General features: G+C 38.8%; 1 protein-coding gene across 1 annotated transcript in view; it reads left to right on the top strand.

The window, feature by feature from the left end:
* Positions 1-19,752, top strand: part of FBXL17 (F-box and leucine rich repeat protein 17) — a 145,961-nt gene that overhangs the window by 40,989 nt on the left and 85,220 nt on the right. Inside the window, exons 5-6 of the mRNA XM_080972678.1 lie at positions 4,535-4,642; positions 8,359-8,489. Of these exons, the coding sequence (XP_080828804.1) occupies positions 4,535-4,642; positions 8,359-8,489 (239 nt within the window). The remainder of the gene's footprint in view (positions 1-4,534; positions 4,643-8,358; positions 8,490-19,752) is intronic.

Genomic DNA, 19,752 nt, shown 5'->3' with positions numbered 1-19,752 from the left:
ACCAGAATGAGGTTGTGAGCTGATTTGCTTATTTGATTCTAATAATCTCAGTGCACTATGCTTAAAAGCTGTAACCCTTTTGGTTTCCTTAAAATCATCAGAGTCAGAATGACCAGTAATATTGGTTTAAATGAAGTTTTACGGTATTTGTGGTGTTGTTTGAAAAGAAGTTGAAATGTTCGTAGTTGAAAAGAAGATAAATAGTTGAATCATAGAATCATAGAGTTGGAAGAGACCACAAGGGCCATCGAGTCCAACCCCCTGCCAAGCAGGAAACGAATACCTAAGCATAATAATTTAAGTTTGCCATATTTGACTGGAACTATATCAGAGGGTTTTTCCCCAATCACAAATACCTCACAAATACCTCAGTGTCAGAAAATAAGAATAATGATAAGTTAAATCAGAATCCAATAAGAATATATTTGCATCTTAATTTTAAGTACTGCTGCTCTGAGACCTTTAGTTCAGCTGTGCTTTGTAAGGAAACTCAAACCTTTGCTGGCTTGTGATTTTCCTGTTATGTTAATGTCTTATTTGATGGAAGTAATTGGATAAAGGAGAGTTTGCCATCCTTTTAGGGCCAATGGGCACATTTACAAACTGAAGAAACAGTCTTGGTACCACACATTCTGTTGCCTGCAATAGGATGCTTTTTTCAAACCTAATTTCAGCAAGGACCCTGAGGGCACCTGCAAATCCCTAGGATAAGGGATTGTTAACACCATCAGTATTAAGAGGCTACATAAACTCTGTGGAGTTCGGGCGATGGTAAACTGCAATGAAATGTTTGATTACATAATCTCTATGATAGGTTTAGGGAGCCGTATAGGTATGACTTTGTGAGGATATATATGTGCAGGTGCAGGAGGGATTCTAATGTGTAATTTGGAATCAAGGCTGGAATGGTTTGGTTTTTCAGGATTTAACCTGTTGGGGATAGGCATCCGTTCTGAAATGTTTAATAGTTTCTATACCTTGTGACATGATATTTTGCTGTGGTGGAAGGTTATCTTGGTAGTAGAACAATACCGTAAAAGTGTCTTGGAAAAATTCTGCAGCTCACTTTATATCGATTAGAGATTATGTCAGCAGATTGCTTGAATTATGTCATTATATTTACTTAATCACAGTTCTTTGGGGCAACTTGGGCACCAAGAAAAAAGTTTACCATTCCCAGAATACTGAGCTTTAATAACGTAATCTAAATTTGCAGCATCAAACTAGTCAAATATGCTCAAGAAAAATGGCCAAACTCATGATAGGTTTTTTTTTATTGGGTGTCTAATATCTGCGCCATTAGTTCCAGGCCGATGTCTTTCCCACTCTCAGTGCTTTTGTGCATAGCTTATAAATCTCTTTTCATCATCTTATATGACTTTTTCAAAGCAAGGCTAACATAATGTAAGACAGAATAAAAGAAAGTCACTGAAGGTCGAACAGGCAATCAAATTATTACTGATTCCTCAGTGAACACTAATGGACCTTTATAATGTGATTAGTTGTGAATATCTGTGCCCTCATTCACAAGGGTTCGTTTTTAGTAAAATTATAGTATATTCTTTGCTCAATTTGGATTGATTTGACTAAGTTGTGCATGGCAGAGTGTGGTGACAGGTTTCCATGTTAAAAGTTTCAGTTACAATAATAACTTATCTATTAAGTTGCTCATGAATAATAATAATTATCTCTGCAACATGACACCCTACTGTGGTGACGCTTCTAAGCAGTACCAGTTCGTCAAGGAAAGAATATGTAGAAGTTAACAGGTTTCTTAATTGGGTGGAAGTGAGGGGGTAACTGTCTTGCCTGCCAAACCCTAATTTGTGGTCCTATGTATGTATCCTGTAAGTGCATTGTCCTGCTAAGCTGTCTCACATTTTCAGTTTATAGTTCCACCTTTTTAAATAAATAGGGCCAAGCAAGGCAAAGCAATATCTAACCTATATGAAATAAATAAAATAAATGTGTATGACTAAGGGGGAGGGAGAGTTAGTGATCTCTGTGTGTAAGGTTTAATGTGTGCATATGAATTGGATAATTGAGTAATGGGTGTGTGTGGGTGTGGAATTTATGCAAAGAATACACGCACATTGTGCATTTCCACTTGAAAGTTCATCAAAAAACCTAATTTGTGCATTTGAGTGTAGCTTTGTTTCTTGGAGTGTAGCTTTGTTTCTTATAGTACCTTTAAATTTTCCTCCTCTAAAGAGTTGTGGGAGTTATGAAATCTAGTTGTTGGCTGACAGAAGGAAGTCTTGCTTTGAACAGAAAGGCAAATCAGACATTGCTGCCTTAAATGCATTGTCTTTAAACAGGGTTGAAACCAGATTTCTATGAAGTCCCCAGCTGTCCATCACAAGATGATAAATACATCTTTTCAGATACCAAAGTCTTGAATGATGATAGAAAAGTGAAATGTTATGGCCAGATTTCAAAGGAACTACTCCAATATGACCCAGGTTCTCCTGCATCAGAAACCTGTAATATAACATCCATATAACAGAGTACCTAACTTTCCTTCATAACAGTCTTTGTCTTCATTAACACCATTTGGAGTTTTAAAAATAAATCAATTTAGTTGGAAGCTCTCTCAAACTACAGCCAGGGAATAGAATGATGATAGATTGGAATATCTAGTGAAATCCCCTGGCACTTTACTAGACACTACTGAGTTAAAATATCCATTGCTAGGTGCTGTATTGGAGCTGTGAAAATACATTAATTTTTTATATTAGTGTGGTAAGAAATGCTGACAAGGATACTGCAGGCGCTGACTGAGACTTTTCACTATTTTTCTTTACAGATCCAACTAATCTTGCAGTTTGTAGCTTTGCTGTGGGCTGGCTGCAAAAGATTGTATAACTGAGCCCAAGGTCTCAATTTTTTTACATAGTCACTTTTGGAGTTGCTGCTGTTTGTACATTTCAAAGAATAAACTGCTGTAACCAGTGCTTTTTTTCTGGGGGGACGCAGGAGTACGCATACCCACAAACATTTTGTGAATCTAAGTTTGGCCTCATTGAGGGGCAGTGTTTCAATATGAGTAGGAAAATGAGAGTACCCCTAAACATTTTTTTTTGAAAAAAAGCACTGACTTAAGAGGTTATCTTAGTCTCCTACGTAAATGCAAGCAGACTTACAGAAAAGTAGAGTGTGCAAAGACTCTCAAGGATGAACCCATGAAAAGAATCAAACAGTAATTATTTGTTCCAGTGCAATTATTCCAGTTCAAAACACTCTGCAATTACTAGGAGGTGGCGGTTTTAATGTATTATTTTTAAGCTGAAGGGTGGCAAAGAAATTAATTAAGCATAACAGATTGCGACATGAGTGAGAAATCAAATGTGTATACACACACACACACACATAATATCTAGTGTGTGTATATACTATATATGTGTGTGTGTGTACACACACACAAGCTTACTTCATTTTTACATAACTAAATACAACTATGGAAAGGTTTACGTATTCTTAATGTTTGCTGAAAAGAGTAGAGGCAACTAGATCTTGACTATTTTGTTTGTTCAACATTTAAGGTAGCATAAAGAACAGAGGGAAAACTGAGTACATATCATAAAGGAAGTGAAGTTCAGAAATGGTTTCTGCCTTTGGAGGTAAAAGGGCTGTCAGAGACAGCAAGTTTCCCTTTGCTCTGTTCTTCGCTCTGAAATGTACTGCATTTGCTTTTTAAAATAATTTGTTAATTTTATTATGATTATATTCTGTAGTTGCTCCCAAAAGAAACCCAAAGTTGCAAAATGGCGTTTCAGTGGTATTGCAATATGGTATCACAATGGGGTCTTGTGAATTATCTCTTGGCAGGGCCAAAAGGATTTTAAGCCCATGCTGTTATTCCATGTGTTTTCCATCGTTTCAAATGGTGATAAGTTTGGAATGTGATTTGGTTGTGGTATGTTGGTGGCCGAATGCTTCACATTCCTAAATGTCTATTAGGTACTGAAATCCATCTTTTTACTGTTTTCAGACCATAGAAAGATAATTTGTTTAATCATTTTTTTTTAAGTATTACTTATATTACTTTTGCCCCATCATATCAATATGTTAGACTGGTTTGGTTAGCAGCATCTTTGAATAATGGGAAAAGGCTGTTGGTAATAAGTTTTGTAAATACATTGTCTTTGCCGAAATATAATCTACTTCATGTACTGCCTAACCGTTTAGGGGACAGAGGAGAGCTGTTGGCTTCTGCTTATAGTTTCAAGCTTCTATAAAAGCAAAGAATACTTGCAGGGAGTTACCCCTGCAGATATATTCAATGCTTATATTTTAAATTTTTGTTCTATCATCTGGTACTTCCTTTGTCATTTGCTGGAGGAGAGGAACCCTTTTCATCATGTTCTTTCTTCCCCAGAGTCCTTTTAGACACACTTTACTCTATCCTTCATGCCGTTAAGGCAAAGAAACTATTGAACCCACAGGTTGTCACTGCTGCAATGATGCCCCCAAACTTCATTGTACTTGAATATTCAGTGTCACCTTCAACTTGCTTTTTTCTTTCTTTATGCAGGTGACAGATCAGTCGGTTAAAGCATTCGCTGAACATTGTCCCGAGTTGCAGTATGTTGGGTTTATGGGCTGTTCTGTTACATCTAAAGGAGTCATACACCTTACCAATGTAAGTACAGCAACGAGGTTTCCTGTTGTCAGTTCCAGTTAGGATAATATTGCACAATAGACATAACTGAGAGGTGTTTTTCATAGGCAAAATTATACAGTTATGGTAATCTTACATACTAGAAGCAATATTAGGGATGCATTTTTTAACACTGATAACAGTTTTGTAGATGCATTCATTTATTATTAACATTAGCTTTAACTGTGCACATCTAGCTGAGACACAAAACTGATACAAGTGGCAGCTTTGGTTCACGCCGGCCAGATTGCACCAATTAGAAGTGTATATAAAGAAATAGGATCAATTTTGTGATGGGAGGAAGGTCTTTTATCGAAAAGAATGTCTATAGGTGATAGCTAAGAACCAAATAAAAAATATCCAGGTCCACAACCAGAAAAACTTGATAAATCAAGTGCACCGTGGGCCTTTTCTGTTTATCATTGGCAATTGGTTGTAGGGAAAAGTGAAAAAAAAAAAGCATGGCTTTGCTTATTATTCTTTCACATATATTTATTCCTTTTCTGGATCGTCTCCTAAGTTGCTCATCAGTTGACTGGAAATAGTGGATGTCACATTAATGTGAATGATATAGCTGTTGTATCAAGTAAAGGAAGAGCAGGAAGAAGGTGACAAAGAATAGGACACATTGCAATAGACCCAGAGAAGTGCAAGTGGTGTTTTTTCCCCTTATAAGTGGGGTTTCTTGCCTCTCCTCCCCACGGTAGCTTCTTGCACACACTAGAAATATCAAAAGGGCCTGCAGACCCTTTGGGATGGCATGGGATGGGGTCTGGCACTGTAAAGGAGAAATGGGCAGAGTTTGGGAAGGTTACCTTGCATGAGCAGAATTGCTTTTTAACTTGTACGGGGCACTTTAGAAGCCAACCAACCATCAATACAAACAAAATGCAGTTCATTCAGGAGAAGTTGCAGATGGGGGCCGTGATGTGGGTTTTCTTCAAAAATTGAACTTGTATTTCAGTGCCCTAAATTAATTGGCACCTTGCTTGGGTTATATGCAATTTGGTTTTTAATTTACTGTTTTGCTTACAATCTCAATCTTTTATTATTTTAAATACTTATATCCCACCCTTTTCGTAATGTGAATTCAAGGCAGCATCTATAAAAGTGCATCACACAATAAATAAGAAATACAATATAAAATTACAAGAAAATCAAACATCAAGTTTTTAATGGAGATGAACCTAATTAAAACAACAAGAGCAACTCAATTCAAAGCCTTCTGGAACAGCCATATCGAGTTAACAAACAAATAGACCATGTGTAATCCTAATTCCTAATTCCACTTAAAAACCACTGAAATCAGTGGGATTTAACTTTGAGTATACCTAGTTAAGATTTATATTCAGAGGGAGGGAGGGGGAAAAAGCAGTGAGCAAGTGCTTGTATAGGTATGATATGGAAGTTTGGGAAGGAAATTTGGGTCGTGGTTCATTTTTGGTGGTGGGTGGCCAAAGAACCAACACCAACTGTCCCCTCTAAAACCAGAAGAAAAGGCTGTGATTTAATCTGACAATGAGTGGGCAAGGCTGCTTGTACCACTCATTGCCAAATTACCCAATTTCAACTGTCCTCTAGCTTGAGCGGAGGGGTCATTTGCTATTGCTGCGTTGAGCTTCTCTAGTAACGTCGATATTTGATTGGCTTACTATATTTATGAATTTTTCTCTGTTAAAAAAAAAAATGTACTGAAGCAATGTGCAACAAAAATACAGGGCCCAAACTCATTGTTTGCTGTATGTAGCTAACTTTTATGCTCTTCCCAGCTGAGGTAAACATTATTTTCATTCTGTGCTGCTTAATCATGTCGCTTCACAAGCTGCACTTTGGGTTTTTTCCTCTCAAGTTTGGGTGAATGTGAGGGGCCACTGAGGCTGGTTCCTCTGGGAGTTGAATAACGAACGCTTCTCACTAAGCTGCTATTTCCTCAGTTGCTACCCCTTTTAATTTGTGAAATATATGTCCTCTCTAACCCAACTATAGCTCACTTCTAGGAAAATGTCATGATTTTGCATTCTTTTTGCAAAACCTCTCATGTGCTGCTGAGATGACTCCTCCCATTCTTGGAAAATATTTTCTCTCTACTTCTTAATTTAAATAGTTCCAGTAGAAAAGCCCTTTCTTGGTGAATTTCGCTATCAAATGCCTATCTCACCCAGTATAGTTTACGTATATATTTACTGACACTTAAAGCTGTTTCCTTTGAATGAGCTCTCAACTTCTATCTGTGTTAGTTTGTTATTTCTTAATCTTAATGGAGGTTCTAGAGACATCCTTGCCACATTTGGACAGGGACATATTGCATTACTTGTAGTTGGATACTGTGTCTATCTAAGAAGGACCTGCCTTGTTTACAAGTGATTATTGAATATAGTTTTTACCTGTTAGCTAGTTATGATTGCCACTCTAGAGCTCCCAGATTTTCTTTGGTCATATCTGTAACATTGTCGCTCTAAACACCTGTCTCAACATCGATAGAGTGCTATATGGTGGTACCTTGGGTTACAAACTTAATTCGTCCCGGAGGTCCGTTCTTAACCTGAAACTGTTCTTAACTTGAGATACCACTTTAGCTAATGGGGCCTCCCACCGCCGGTGCACAATTTCTGTTCTCATCCTGAGGTAAAGTTCTTAACCCAAGGTACTACTTCCGGGTTAGGGGAGTCTGTAACCTGAAGTGTTTGTAACGCGAAGCGTTTGTAACCCGAGGTACCACTGTATATCAGTACAGCAGTATTATTTAAATAATAGGCAGGGACTATTTGTTAACTGACATCCATACTTGGAAATACAGGAATTAATGCAAATGCCAATATGCTCATTATAATTCATACTAACAATTATTGAGTTAAAGTGAATGCTTTTCATCAGTATCAAATCATATGGGTAGGAAACTTGAGATTGGATGATGATGATGCTATTTAGCATGGTAAGGATCCCAAATGGGACTTTTGTACTTGATATATTAAATTTTAGCACATGACTATTTTCCAGTATTACTTTGCAAGAATATATCATAGTTAACTCTTTTCACATTGGGTATGATAAGTGTTATCAGGGTTTTTCTTTAAGTACTGTGGTTGGTACCCTAGAGGGTCTATCTCCTGATGGAGGGAATCTGTCAGCAGAACAGGGCAGAGACAGTTTTTGGTGATTTCCCCTTGTTTCTGCAGCCTCCCATGCTCTCGCTAGTTCTCCAGAGAATCACCCAACCTGCTGGAGCAAATAAGTGAGGCACAAGTTACAGAGAGGAGGGGAAATAGATGGAAATTGCCTCCCTCCTCGATTCTGCTGATGGATACCATTGAATACCATCCTGTGTGGCTTTGTGGCTGAATTTTTTTAAAAAAAGTTTTGTCAATAGGTTTTCATTTGTAACTTCATTTCAAAAGTTTAATAGCATATTTTTTAAATAAATAAATTACATTAAAAACAATACATTAATTCCATTAGTTCATTCATTGGTGAAGAACAGAGCCGGAGATACTCATTTTAAATAAAAATATACAGCAAGTCCTCTCTTTGATTGAAATCAGTAGTTTGTTTTTGCAGCTTTTCTATTGAATAGGTAGGAAAAAATAACATTAATTAAAGAACAAAAGCAGGTTCAAGCAGATGAAAACTGCAATTAATTCTATAAATAGTTTATATTTATATATGAATTATAAAACTTACCATTGTATTTATCTTAATAGCTAAGAAACCTTTCCAGCTTGGATCTACGTCATATCACAGAACTGGATAATGAAACAGTGATGGAAATAGTAAAGAGATGCAAAAACCTTACCTCCCTCAATCTGTGTCTGAACTGGATTATAAATGACAGGTAACTTCATCATAGAAAAGCAAAGTCAAACCATTGTGTTAAATATGATTAATAATTGATAATTTTATGAAGCTGGGAAGAAATGAATCTTAAAAGTCAGCACAGTCTTTTTAGAATAATGTCGCTGTGTGCATTTTAACATTAGCCATCTTGAAGGAGAATACTGGCCTAAAAATAGATATGCCTATTAGTAAATCTGATTGTAGGTCTGAATTTTGAATGCAGACTTCCTGCTTTGAACTCCCTTGCTAAAAAGGTAGATGTATGTATATTGAGCCAGTTCACCCATGGCAGTTAGCCAAACCATGGCTGAATGCACAAGCTTGTGGGCTCCTGGAGAGAGATTGTGATCATGTTGCACCTCCTCTAGTTCTCCTGCTGCACTGCTGTGAGTAAGCCATTGTTGTGGAAACATGGCCTCAGGGTTTCCAGATAAGTGAGGTTTGCTCCTGGTTTGAAGCTTGTGGTTTGTTGGAAGGAAACAAACCACAACCTCAGATTCAGATGATTTTAAACCAGCCACACATGATATTTATGTAACAATCATGATTGTGTAACAAACCACCTCTAAGGATGCAATCCTAAAAAAGCGTACCAGCCAGTAGGTTTCCCTGAATATAGCTGAACTTGCTTCCAAGTTAACATATATGGGATTGTCGTGCATGCAGGTGGCTGGAGAATTTGTGTTTCGGGTGGAAAGGCTGAAAGGGAACTGTGTTTGACCTGAGAAAATACTGGTGACTTTCAAACAGCTAATACCAGTAATAGGAAGAGGAACTTGTGTTATCTTTGATCAACTAAAAGTTAACAAGAAATAGAGGCTTAAAGTGACATTAGATCTTAGGTTAGGAAAAATCTTTTAAATATGAAAATGGAGGAGCCATGGAAGATTGGAAAACTGTCTCCTCTCTTGGATATTTCTCAAAAAGAGGTTAGTCACTTGTGTGTGTTTTTTCTTATGGAAGGAATTTGTCTTGATGGATTATTTACTCAAGTCTTTTTTCTACTCAATTCTGTGCTGCTGCTATAAAAAGGTGTTTATTATTAGATGTAAGTTATTAAATGGAAATGGTAGAATGTTCTCTGTTTCTAAAGGATAGCCTTGGCTATAATCTTGAAAACATGTTCTAATATCATTTTTTTTTAAAAAAAACCCACACTAAATAAATTGGAGATCCATATAAGGGCTGCTATCAAAGCATAAGCTTTATAGTCGACTAGTTGGAATTAAAATAATTTAGCCTGTTTGTTCCAGCTGTATTAATTAGCTGATTCAAAGATGCATGCCAGAAAATAACATCACAAAACAAATACACCAGTGCAAATGTTTAGAATTGAGGTGCCAATCAGTGAACTCCCTGCTGCCCTCATGCCAGGTTTGTTTATGCAATATAGACTCGTTCAAATAGAAGAGTTTAAAAATAGTTTTAGAAAAGGCTTGGTTTCATAAGCTTCCCTGTTGTGGAGGAGCCAAGTGAAGATACGCATCTGCATTTACAGCAGCCTCACAGGTCATGGTGCATTGACAAGATGTATTCCACAAGCTATTATCACATATGTGGTTTCACGCTGTACCAAATTTTAGAACAGCCCCAGGCAGCATAACCAATGGACAGGGACAATAGGAGTTGCAGTCCAAAACTTCAGAAGGGCACCAGGTTGGTAAACACTGTTCTAAAGTTATGCTGTGGACTTAAACCTTTCTTAAACCTTTCTGTCCTCAAGAACTGAAATTCTTCCAGAAAACACAGTGTTAGTTTTTAGATACACTGCTTCCTGACAGAAGGTTGTTATTTTATGTGTGTGCAGGGGGAGCTGCATATCTATAATGCCATTCAGTTTTGCAGGGAACCCTGTGGAAACCAACTGTTCAGCTTTTGAGTAGAAAGGTGACTCAGAAATGGATTTTAATAATAGTAGTAGTAATGAAAAAGCACATTGAACTTACAGTGTTTCTGCACCTCCTAGCTATAATATTGTGAGACAACTCTCCCAGCCTCTGATTCATTGACAGGGTAGTGGCATTCATTATCTAGGGGTACTTGCGCTTGCTTTCACAGTGGAAGAGTTAAGCCTCCCTTTTGAAGTTTATCATGGCTTGTATTCCACAAACCTGTACTCAGAGTAGACTGATATCAATATATTAATGGACCCAAGCTAGTCATGGCCATTTATTTCAGTGGGTCTACTCTGAGCAAAAGTTGACTGAATGTTTGCTAAATCTTGGTAATTTTAGTAGTACATTCTGATGTAAATCTTACTTGGTCCCTGCTTCTAGTAGTAGCTGTGTTGGTCCATGGCAGCAGATACAATGAAGAGTGTTATAGCACCTGTAAGATTAACAAATGTATTGTGTTATTCCAGAATTCATTTGTTGGCCTTCAGGGTACTGCAAGACTTGGTCACTTTTCTTTAAAATCAATTACATATGTTATAGATTCCATGGGAAATGTTTCCCCCTTCCCATGACACCCTGTTATACATCAAAGTGTTCAAGCCCATTTTTAAAAAATACTGTCTCTAAACTATCTTTTAAAAAACAACAACAACTAACCATCTCCTGTGACACAATGGCTGCATTAACAGCATTTGGCTGTTAGCAAGAAAGTGGTCCAAACTGTGGGCAGGATTCCTGGATTGCAGGGGGTTGGACTACATGACCCCTGGGGTCCCAACTCTACAATTCTGTGATTCTATGATTCTAGTGGGTGAGTTTTTATTAAAGCTCAAATATGAAATATTTATTCAGTATGCAACATATTATAACATATATTGAAAACTGGATAATGAAAACAAATTGAGGACGGTGTGATGGACTGAATTGTAAAATGTTGTTGATAGCCTGGTAACACAGATGCTTGATATAACTTGACTGCACTTAATTTTAATAGCCTTTCTTGTTGCTAAGAATTTCCATAGACCACTGTATTTTTATTTATTTTTGATATCTTTACTGGAGTGTAAAACATAGAAGGAAAAATATGGGAATGAAATATACAAAGGAAAAAACGGAGATGTAAAGGACGAAGTTCTTTTGGTCCTTTCCTCAGTTGGGCTCCAAATATGATATCAAACTTTTCTCAGTCGAAGTTTCTGTTAAACAAGAAAGAAACTTCTGTTTAACCTAGAAGTAACCAGAGCATAGGCAACAGTAGTCAGGTTGTCCATGTCCAGGTATGGGAGCAGCTGGGCTGTCAGCCTCAGCTGATGGAAGGCAGTCCATGCTACTGAGGCCAGAAATAGATCCACAAGTACCCCCAAACTACAACCTTTTCCTTCAGAGGGAGTGTAACCCCGTCCAGTGTAGGGCACATCCCACTCATCCGGTCTAGGAAAGCACCCACTAACGGCGCCAAAGTCTTGCCTGGATTTAGCTTCAGGCTATTGGCTTTTGTCCAGTATGTTACAGAGCAAGACTTCAGTGCAGCACATTGACTGCACACCTGCAGAGCATAGAAGTAGAGCATGTGTATCATCAGTCTATTGCGACCACACACTCCAAAACTCCAAAATTAATGCTAGATTATGTCATCTGGCGCTGTGGGTTAAACCACAGAGCCTAGGACTTAACGATCAGAAGGTCGGAGGTTCGAATCCCCGCGACGGGGTGAGGTCCCGTTGCTCGGTCCCTGTTCCTGCCCACCTAGCAGTTCGAAAGCACATCAAAGTGCAAGTAGATAAATAGGTACCGCTCCAGCGGGAAGGTAAACGGCGTTTCCGTGTGCTGCTCTGGTTCACCAGAAGCGGCTTAGTCATGCTGGCCACATGACCCGGAAACTGTACGCCGGTTCCCTTGGCCAATAAAGCGAGATGAGCGCCGCAACCCCAGAGTCGGTCACGACTGGACCTAATGGTCAGGGGTCCCTTTACCTTTACCTTTACCTTATGTCATCTTTGAATTCTCATACAAAACTGAATCTGATTTTTTGACATCGTATTAAATCATTGCCTTGCTATTTCCACATTACAGCCACCCATAAAATATCCTATGCATTTTTGTATCACATCATTATTTCGCCTTGTGCAATTTGCATTGAATTTCTTATTTTCAATAGCTGCCGACCTTTACTGGGCTCAGACTTGTGGCACACATGCTTGTGTTTTGCTGCTGTGACTCTAAGCAGTTCTCTTTAATAAAAGAGCCATTGATGATACTTCATGTTTTATTAAAAGCTGTTTTGTTTTAAAACATCTGTGACTTCAAGGCAAGTGTGTAGTAGTGAAAATTAATTTATTTTTACCTAGAGCTAAAGCATGTTCATGCAAGATAGCTTTGAATTATTTTTAATGGGCGAAGAAAACTACTTTTTCATCAGGATGAGCAAACATGTTTCACAGATGTTGAGTAATAAAAAGCATCCTTAATGTAGTTTATTTTTAAATGGCTTATTAGGGCAGTCTAAACTATGCTGAATGTCTCAGCAGGTGTTTAAACTCTTCTAAATATGCATAGAGCATATGCACCATTTTGGTAAATAAAATTGCAAAAACAATTTGCTGCTTCACATCTGGAGATAATGCAAAATGGTTGTAAATTTCGTAGGGAACCTTTATTGGAAAAGTAATCTCAAATGCTTACAAATATTGTTCTCTTGTTTTAGTTAGTCATTTTTGATACATTTATCTCTAGAAGTCATGATATTTAGTCAGTGTAGGGAGAGATTTGCTAATCCGGCAGAACATAACTGTTTCTTGTGCATTCTAAACTTGTTTCAGTGAGCTTACTATTTTGCCAATATACAAGAGAATACTTGGCAGATTCCAGAGTATAGTCTCAAGGCATATGGTTTGGTACCCTTGCCGAAGCTAAACAGATCTGGATCTCATCAATAATACAAATTCAGTCAAAGAAGAAGTCAGTCCACACCAATACTCCCTAACTAAGGGAAAGATTAAATTAAAATTAACTGAAGTTTTACCCCGTTTCCTCACCCCTGCTGTAGTGTGTATGGCCTACCTCTTTAAGAGAGGTGCCTGACTGAAACTCTTTCCCACTTTCTGGTCATGGTCCCTTCCATAGCTGAGAGGGAACCAAAAGGTATTTTGATCTTGCTTGTGTAGCAAGCACTAGCTGCTGTACTGAGTTATTAATCTGTTGTTCATGAATTTATACAAGTATTGAAGTTATCCTGACTCCTGTTGCCTCCTTATATTGGAACAGACCTGTTGCTGGGTTTCCTAACATAGTGAGTCTCCTTCCCAAACCCACAAGGATACACAGACAATGCTGAATTCTTCCTGTGCTTGACCAGTATATCCCCATGGGTTTCAGCCTGAAACAGGGTAAAACTTCATAGTTAATTTTAAATGAATCTTTCCCATAGTTATCTGGAAGTGTTTGTATGGATTGACTTCTTAGACCGAGTTTGTATTATTGACTACCGTATTTTTCGTCCTATAGGGCGCACCGGCCCATAGGACGCACCTCGTTTTTTGGGGGGGGGGGGGGAAATGAATAAAAAAAATTTACCCCCCCCGCCGCGGCTGCCGCCCCAAGCCTTGTGCACACCTGCCCGAAGCACGGGGCACCCTCCGGAGGGCTCCGCGTGCTTCGGGCTGCAGGCTGCCGCCCCAAGCACGGGGAGCCCTCCGGAGGGCTCCCTGTGCTTCGGGCGACAGGCTGCCGCCCCAAGCCTCGCACGCTCGGCGGGACCTCCTGCTGGGTGCGCAAGGCTTGCGGACACTCGCCGGGGCTGCAGGCTGCTGCCCGCAAGCCTTGTGAGCCCGCGGGAACTCCCACCGGGCTTGCAAGGCTTGCGGATAGCTTCCTGAAGCCTGGAGAGCGAGAGGGGTCGGTGCGCACCGATGCCTCTCGCTCTCCAGGCTTCAGCGAAAGCCTGCATTCGCCCCATAGGACGCACACACATTTCCCCTTCATTTTTGGAGGGGAAAAAGTGCGTCCTATGGGGCGAAAAATAAGGTAATAGCTTCCTCTGTGAGATCTTTTATACCAATCAAAGAGTTTTGCAAACAGTTTTGATGGAAGATTTTATTTATTTTATTTTTTACAATCAAGTGGTATATAAATCTAATAACGAATGTAGGATCAGTGCAAACTGTTGTGTTGAATTTGATGTTCTTTTGCTAAGAATTATCTCCACACTTATTATTATTACTTATTAGATTTATATACTGCCCTTCATCACAAGATCTCTGGGTGGTTCACAAAATAAAAATATTAGGTAAACGCACAAATATATAGTTAAAACAGAAACAGCAAAACAATAACCTCCCCTGCCACAAACACATTTAAAAAGCTGTAGAATATTAATCAGCTTCTGCTTCCATTTTAGGATTACATTTATTAGCTGTTGTCCATCATGCCATGAATGGGATACACTGGGTCAGGTTTGAGATTTCTGTTTCTGGATTGGTTGAAAAGGCAGAATAGAGATGATTATCATATGCTCTGTCTTGGCAGATTTTAAAGAAGCATTTGGCTCATATGGCGAAGAGCAAGAGTCCAGAAATTAACTATGATTGGAACTGGATATTTCACGGGGGGGGGGGGGGGGATACTTGGTCAATTCTGTGGTCTGCCTTTTGTCCTGGTTGTTATGGCAAAGGAGTGCACAGCTGTTCTCAGCTTGAGTCCTTAGTTTTTGAGGCTTCTGATGAGATCTGTTTGAACTTGGACCGGCAGACACAACTACATTTATTACAAACACTTGTATTGACAGTCTCTTGGCACAAATCTTTTCATCAAAGTCTGCCTGATGCATTGAGCTCCCAAATGTTGATATCTATCATACTTGCTTTGACATTGGCCTTCAGAGTGGTCAGCGATTTGAAGAATTAATTTATTAGAATTATAGCAAAGAGAGCGAGACACTTAAGCTTCTCGCAAAACAATCGCAGGTTAATTGTTTGGGTCTCGGGAGACAGCACTGTCCTCATCCTCTGACTAATAAAATGTTGGAACTAATAATATATGCAAATATAAGTGTATGCGAATGATATGGAAGAGACTGAACTGTTCAGTTTTTTCCTGAAACCTTTGGTAACAGTCCAAATAGATACAGAAATTTGATCAGGGGGAGGTCAGTGGGAAGGGATTCTGTTGCACACCTTGCCTCTTGTCAGGCATGTCACTGTGCTTACCAAGAAGGGAGGAAGCTGACGAGAGGAAATTGGTCCTCATCACCCCTGCTTTCCCTCCCAATAAGTACAGTGTACAGTGGCAACCCTCCCTTCTGGGTACCCATGAGATGCAGAAGATCAAAGTTACTTTTCTAAGTACTTGCTTGGATTTAGGGCAAGGGGCATCGACCCCAAAACTGGGGGGCGGAGGGCAGGAATGGGACCTTGAACATGGCAGATCCGAAAGAAACCTCCCTCCTGGTTGGTGTTGTTTTAATCAGATGACACCTTTATGCAGCTAAAAGGAGTCTTTCTCCCAAAAACAGATTGATGCCAATCTAAGACACGGGTAGACAAACTAAGGCCCGGGGGCTGGATCCGGCCCAATCGCCTTCTAAATCTGGCCCGCAGACGGTCCGGGAATCAGCGTGTTTTTACATGAGTAGAATGTGTCCTTTTATTTAAAATGCATCTCTGGGTTATTTGTGGGGCCTGCCTGATGTTTTTTACATGAGTAGAATGTGTGCTTTTATTTAAAATGCATCTCTGGGTTATTTGTGGGGCATAGGAATTCGTTCTCCCCCCCCCCCAAAAAAAATATAGTCCTGCCCCCCACAAGGTCTGAGGGACAGTGGACCAGCCCCCTGCTGAAAAAGTTTGCTGACCCCTGATTAAGAGGATGTGCCATATAAATATACCTCTGGTTTTACCACAAGAAAATACTATACTTTTCCAGGAGGAAGCTTGGAAACGAGGTAGCAAGGTTGGCTGTTGATGAGAATGTATTTTGTAGTCCTTTTCCTCATTTAAGTGTGTTTGCGACCTGTAATGACAAGGGTTTCAGAGTCTATATCAGCTAGTCATTGCAAGTTTCCAAAAGCCTAAACATTTTACAAACTCCCAGTTGCCTAGACCAGGAAAGAATAAGCCACACATCACCCCAAAAAGCTTGGTTAGAAACATGATGGAGCTGAACAGGGTTGCCCACCCAACCCCTTTTTACCACTCTGCTGGTGAAAGTCTCCTTTCCCCCTTTTTCTTTTGGCCAAACTTGAAAATTGTGGAAAACAGCTACATTCACTGTTGTCTAACTGCTAGAATGTGTGGTACACAAGGTGCTGCGCATAGTGAAAATGTGAGAAAAGTGATTAATTCTGACAATATTCATGTAAGATTTTTGGGATGGTAAACACCTCCTGTGAATTAGTTATTTAGTTCAGAGGATTTAGCATCAGCCTTCACTGCTTTATGGATTGTGGCATAAATATTTTTGGAAGATAGCTATGTAGATGTTAAATTAAGGGAGAAATTACTTGGGCTTAGATTGGTGGTAATAAAAAAATGGCAGATTTGACTTGGGTGTCGTCCAATTATATACATACTAATTCAGGAGTAAATCTTATTGAATGAGATGGCACTTCTGAGAAACCTGTGTCAGATCAGGATGTCTGTTCTGTATATGACATTCTGCACAGAAATTAAGAAAGGACAGCAGTTGGATGGCATGACACAGCATTATAAATCTAAGTCTTCGGTGCAAAATTAAAACCGAAATGGCTTTCTATATATCATTCTTCTGTAGACCAAATATTTATGATCTTACAACGTAAAGTAGTATGAAACAGTATAAAGTGCCTTACAAAGGCACTGATAACAAGATCTAATCTCTTGTAATTATTTTATATTTTGAAACTACTTCCTATAATTAACTGCACAGCTACCCTGGCCATTCAGTTCAAAAACGAAAGGAAAAAAGTGATGGCTGTCGTGATGATTTACTGCACTGACTATATTGTTTAAGGTCTGTCAGTATTTCCATTATAAACAACATTTCTGAAGGGTGCATAACTCATCTTTTAAATTTGCCTTGGGCTCTCTCTTGGCACATGAGTTTTCAGCTGAAATGTAAATTATTTTGTAATTTGTGTATATGTGTGCACATGTGAAATGTGCTTCTCCATAAAAATGAAGGATTAGTATTGGTTGGAAGCTGACAAAGTCTGGGAAGAAGCTGCGCAAAGTACCACATAACAGGAGTCCTGAATCACTTTGGTACTGATTTACATTACATCTGTGATACCAGTTTTGGGACTCTTCCAGATAGCACATGCTAAGTCTGCATCTGCCGAATTTAGTTATGTGTTTATATGGCAGCTACGCACTTGGAATGCTCATACGTTCAGAATTCATGGCAGGTTTAGAATGGGATGGGGAATAGTGCAAGCAAGAAATGAACTGAATGTATATATTTCTTGTGAACTAGGACATATAGTAAGTAAAATATTCTCAAGCAGAACACAGTAGTCAATGTAATATCAGTTTCAGTTTGCAGCATGGACTTGGTATTGATACCAAGGGTTGAAGCTGATGTGACACAGACTATGGATAAAATCAATGCCTGTGTAAATCTACTGTCACATGTGTCCACTTTCAAATACAGTGGAACCTCGGGTTAAGTACCATCCTCCTTACAAACACTTTGGGTTACAAGCTCCGCTAACCTGGAAGTAGGTGTTCCGGGTAGCGAACTTTTGCCCCGGGATGCAAGCAGAAGTTGCAGCGGGAGGCCCCATTAACGAAAGCTCACCTCAGGTTTAGAACGGTTTCAGGTTAAGAATGGACCTCCGGAACGAATTAAGTTCGTAAACAGAGGTACCACTGTACACCGATGCCGCTTGACCTTTTGTAACATTAGCACGGCAGCAAAAGTGGTCCAGGTGGACTTGCTACTGGCATGGTGATGTTACATGCAAATGGGCAGAGCACATGAGAGGTGCATTTGAACATGATGAACCATGTCTGGAATGTTTATGCATAACTGCTGCATCATGCCACTATCAGCCCTTAGGATCAATGCCCCATTAACGTTACAGACTGAAAAGGTTCACATAACATTTCTTTTATTTGTGTTTTATTTAGCAGAATTTGTATGCCACCTAATACCTCTTAAGTGGTTTACAAAAAGAAAAATACATGTTAAAATTACCAAGTAAAAGTTAGAGGTTGGTATTCAACTAGATTTTATTCAGAGTTGACCTATTGAAATTCATGCTTCCAACTTAGTTGTGTTCATTAACATCAGTGAGTCTACACTGAATAAAGTTGAATATAGTCCATTGTTAAAAAGAAGGTAACCTATAAAATATATATAAATAAAATAAGCAGTCGCGCAGTATAAATTAGAAAGTAAAGTTATGTATTAAAATACATATCTGGGTAGTCTTGCCTAAACAAAAATGTTTACAGCAAAGGTTCTTGCCCATGTCAGTGGTGCTTCCATGTTGAAATATTGATTGCTTATCTACTGTCATCTGATTAAAAGGGTCAGTCAGTTGTCTATACTGAGAATTTAGCTCCTAAATATCCTAAATTATGCATGGTGAATATATAACAAAATAATACCCCACCCATCCACCCATATTGATTTGCCAACAACTAGGTTTTTTATGTCTATTTGGTTTCTGACAAAATGAAATTCAAATACATTAAACATGATTGGTTCAAAGTTGCTATCCATTTAGTATATGCTGATGGTGAAATGTAATAGAATTTATTTAATATTGGTTGTATTGTTCCACCATTGTTTTCCATATAGTTCTAATGCTTCCGGCCATCCTTTCTTCTTTTTAAACACGGAATTAATTGGGTGAAAAATCATGTATTGGCAGGTGGAGAAGCAGAGCTCGATTGTTCAAGATTTAATAAAGCATGCAAAGACTTCTTTGAAATTTGGCAAACCTTCTACGTGTGCCTTGGGCAAAACATTTGGCAGCTCTACCTGCTATATCTACTTTGTCCCGTCCCCCCATCCTTTAAATCCCTTTTATGTATTTCTTCTCTGAAACTACTACTTCTCCCTCACACTTCCTTTATTCTCTCATCCATCCCATAGCAACTGTTTACCACAAGGAGACCTAGCTAGCACATTGGCAAATATGTGTGCATATAAAAGATGTACAGGTGGTATTACTTGTTGCTTTTCTTCTTTAAAACAAATTTGTTTGTTAGAGTGGACTTTTGTACATTGTACTTACAGACGTTGGTGTTGCTTGAGAACACCAATATTATTGTTAGGTGTTTTTTTTTTGTCGGGTATCAGAAATCAAATATGTGAAAGATATGAAACATTTCATGCAGCGGGGGACAGCCTTGGGCTTAAAGAAATATTGGAGTCGATAGAATG

The sequence above is a fragment of the Podarcis pityusensis genome, assembly GCF_964106645.2.
Source record: "Podarcis pityusensis genome assembly, chromosome: 11".
Classification (NCBI taxonomy): Eukaryota; Metazoa; Chordata; class Lepidosauria; order Squamata; family Lacertidae; genus Podarcis; species Podarcis pityusensis.
The sequence above is the reverse complement of the archived record's forward strand: the minus strand, read 5'-3'. Positions and strand labels throughout refer to the sequence as shown.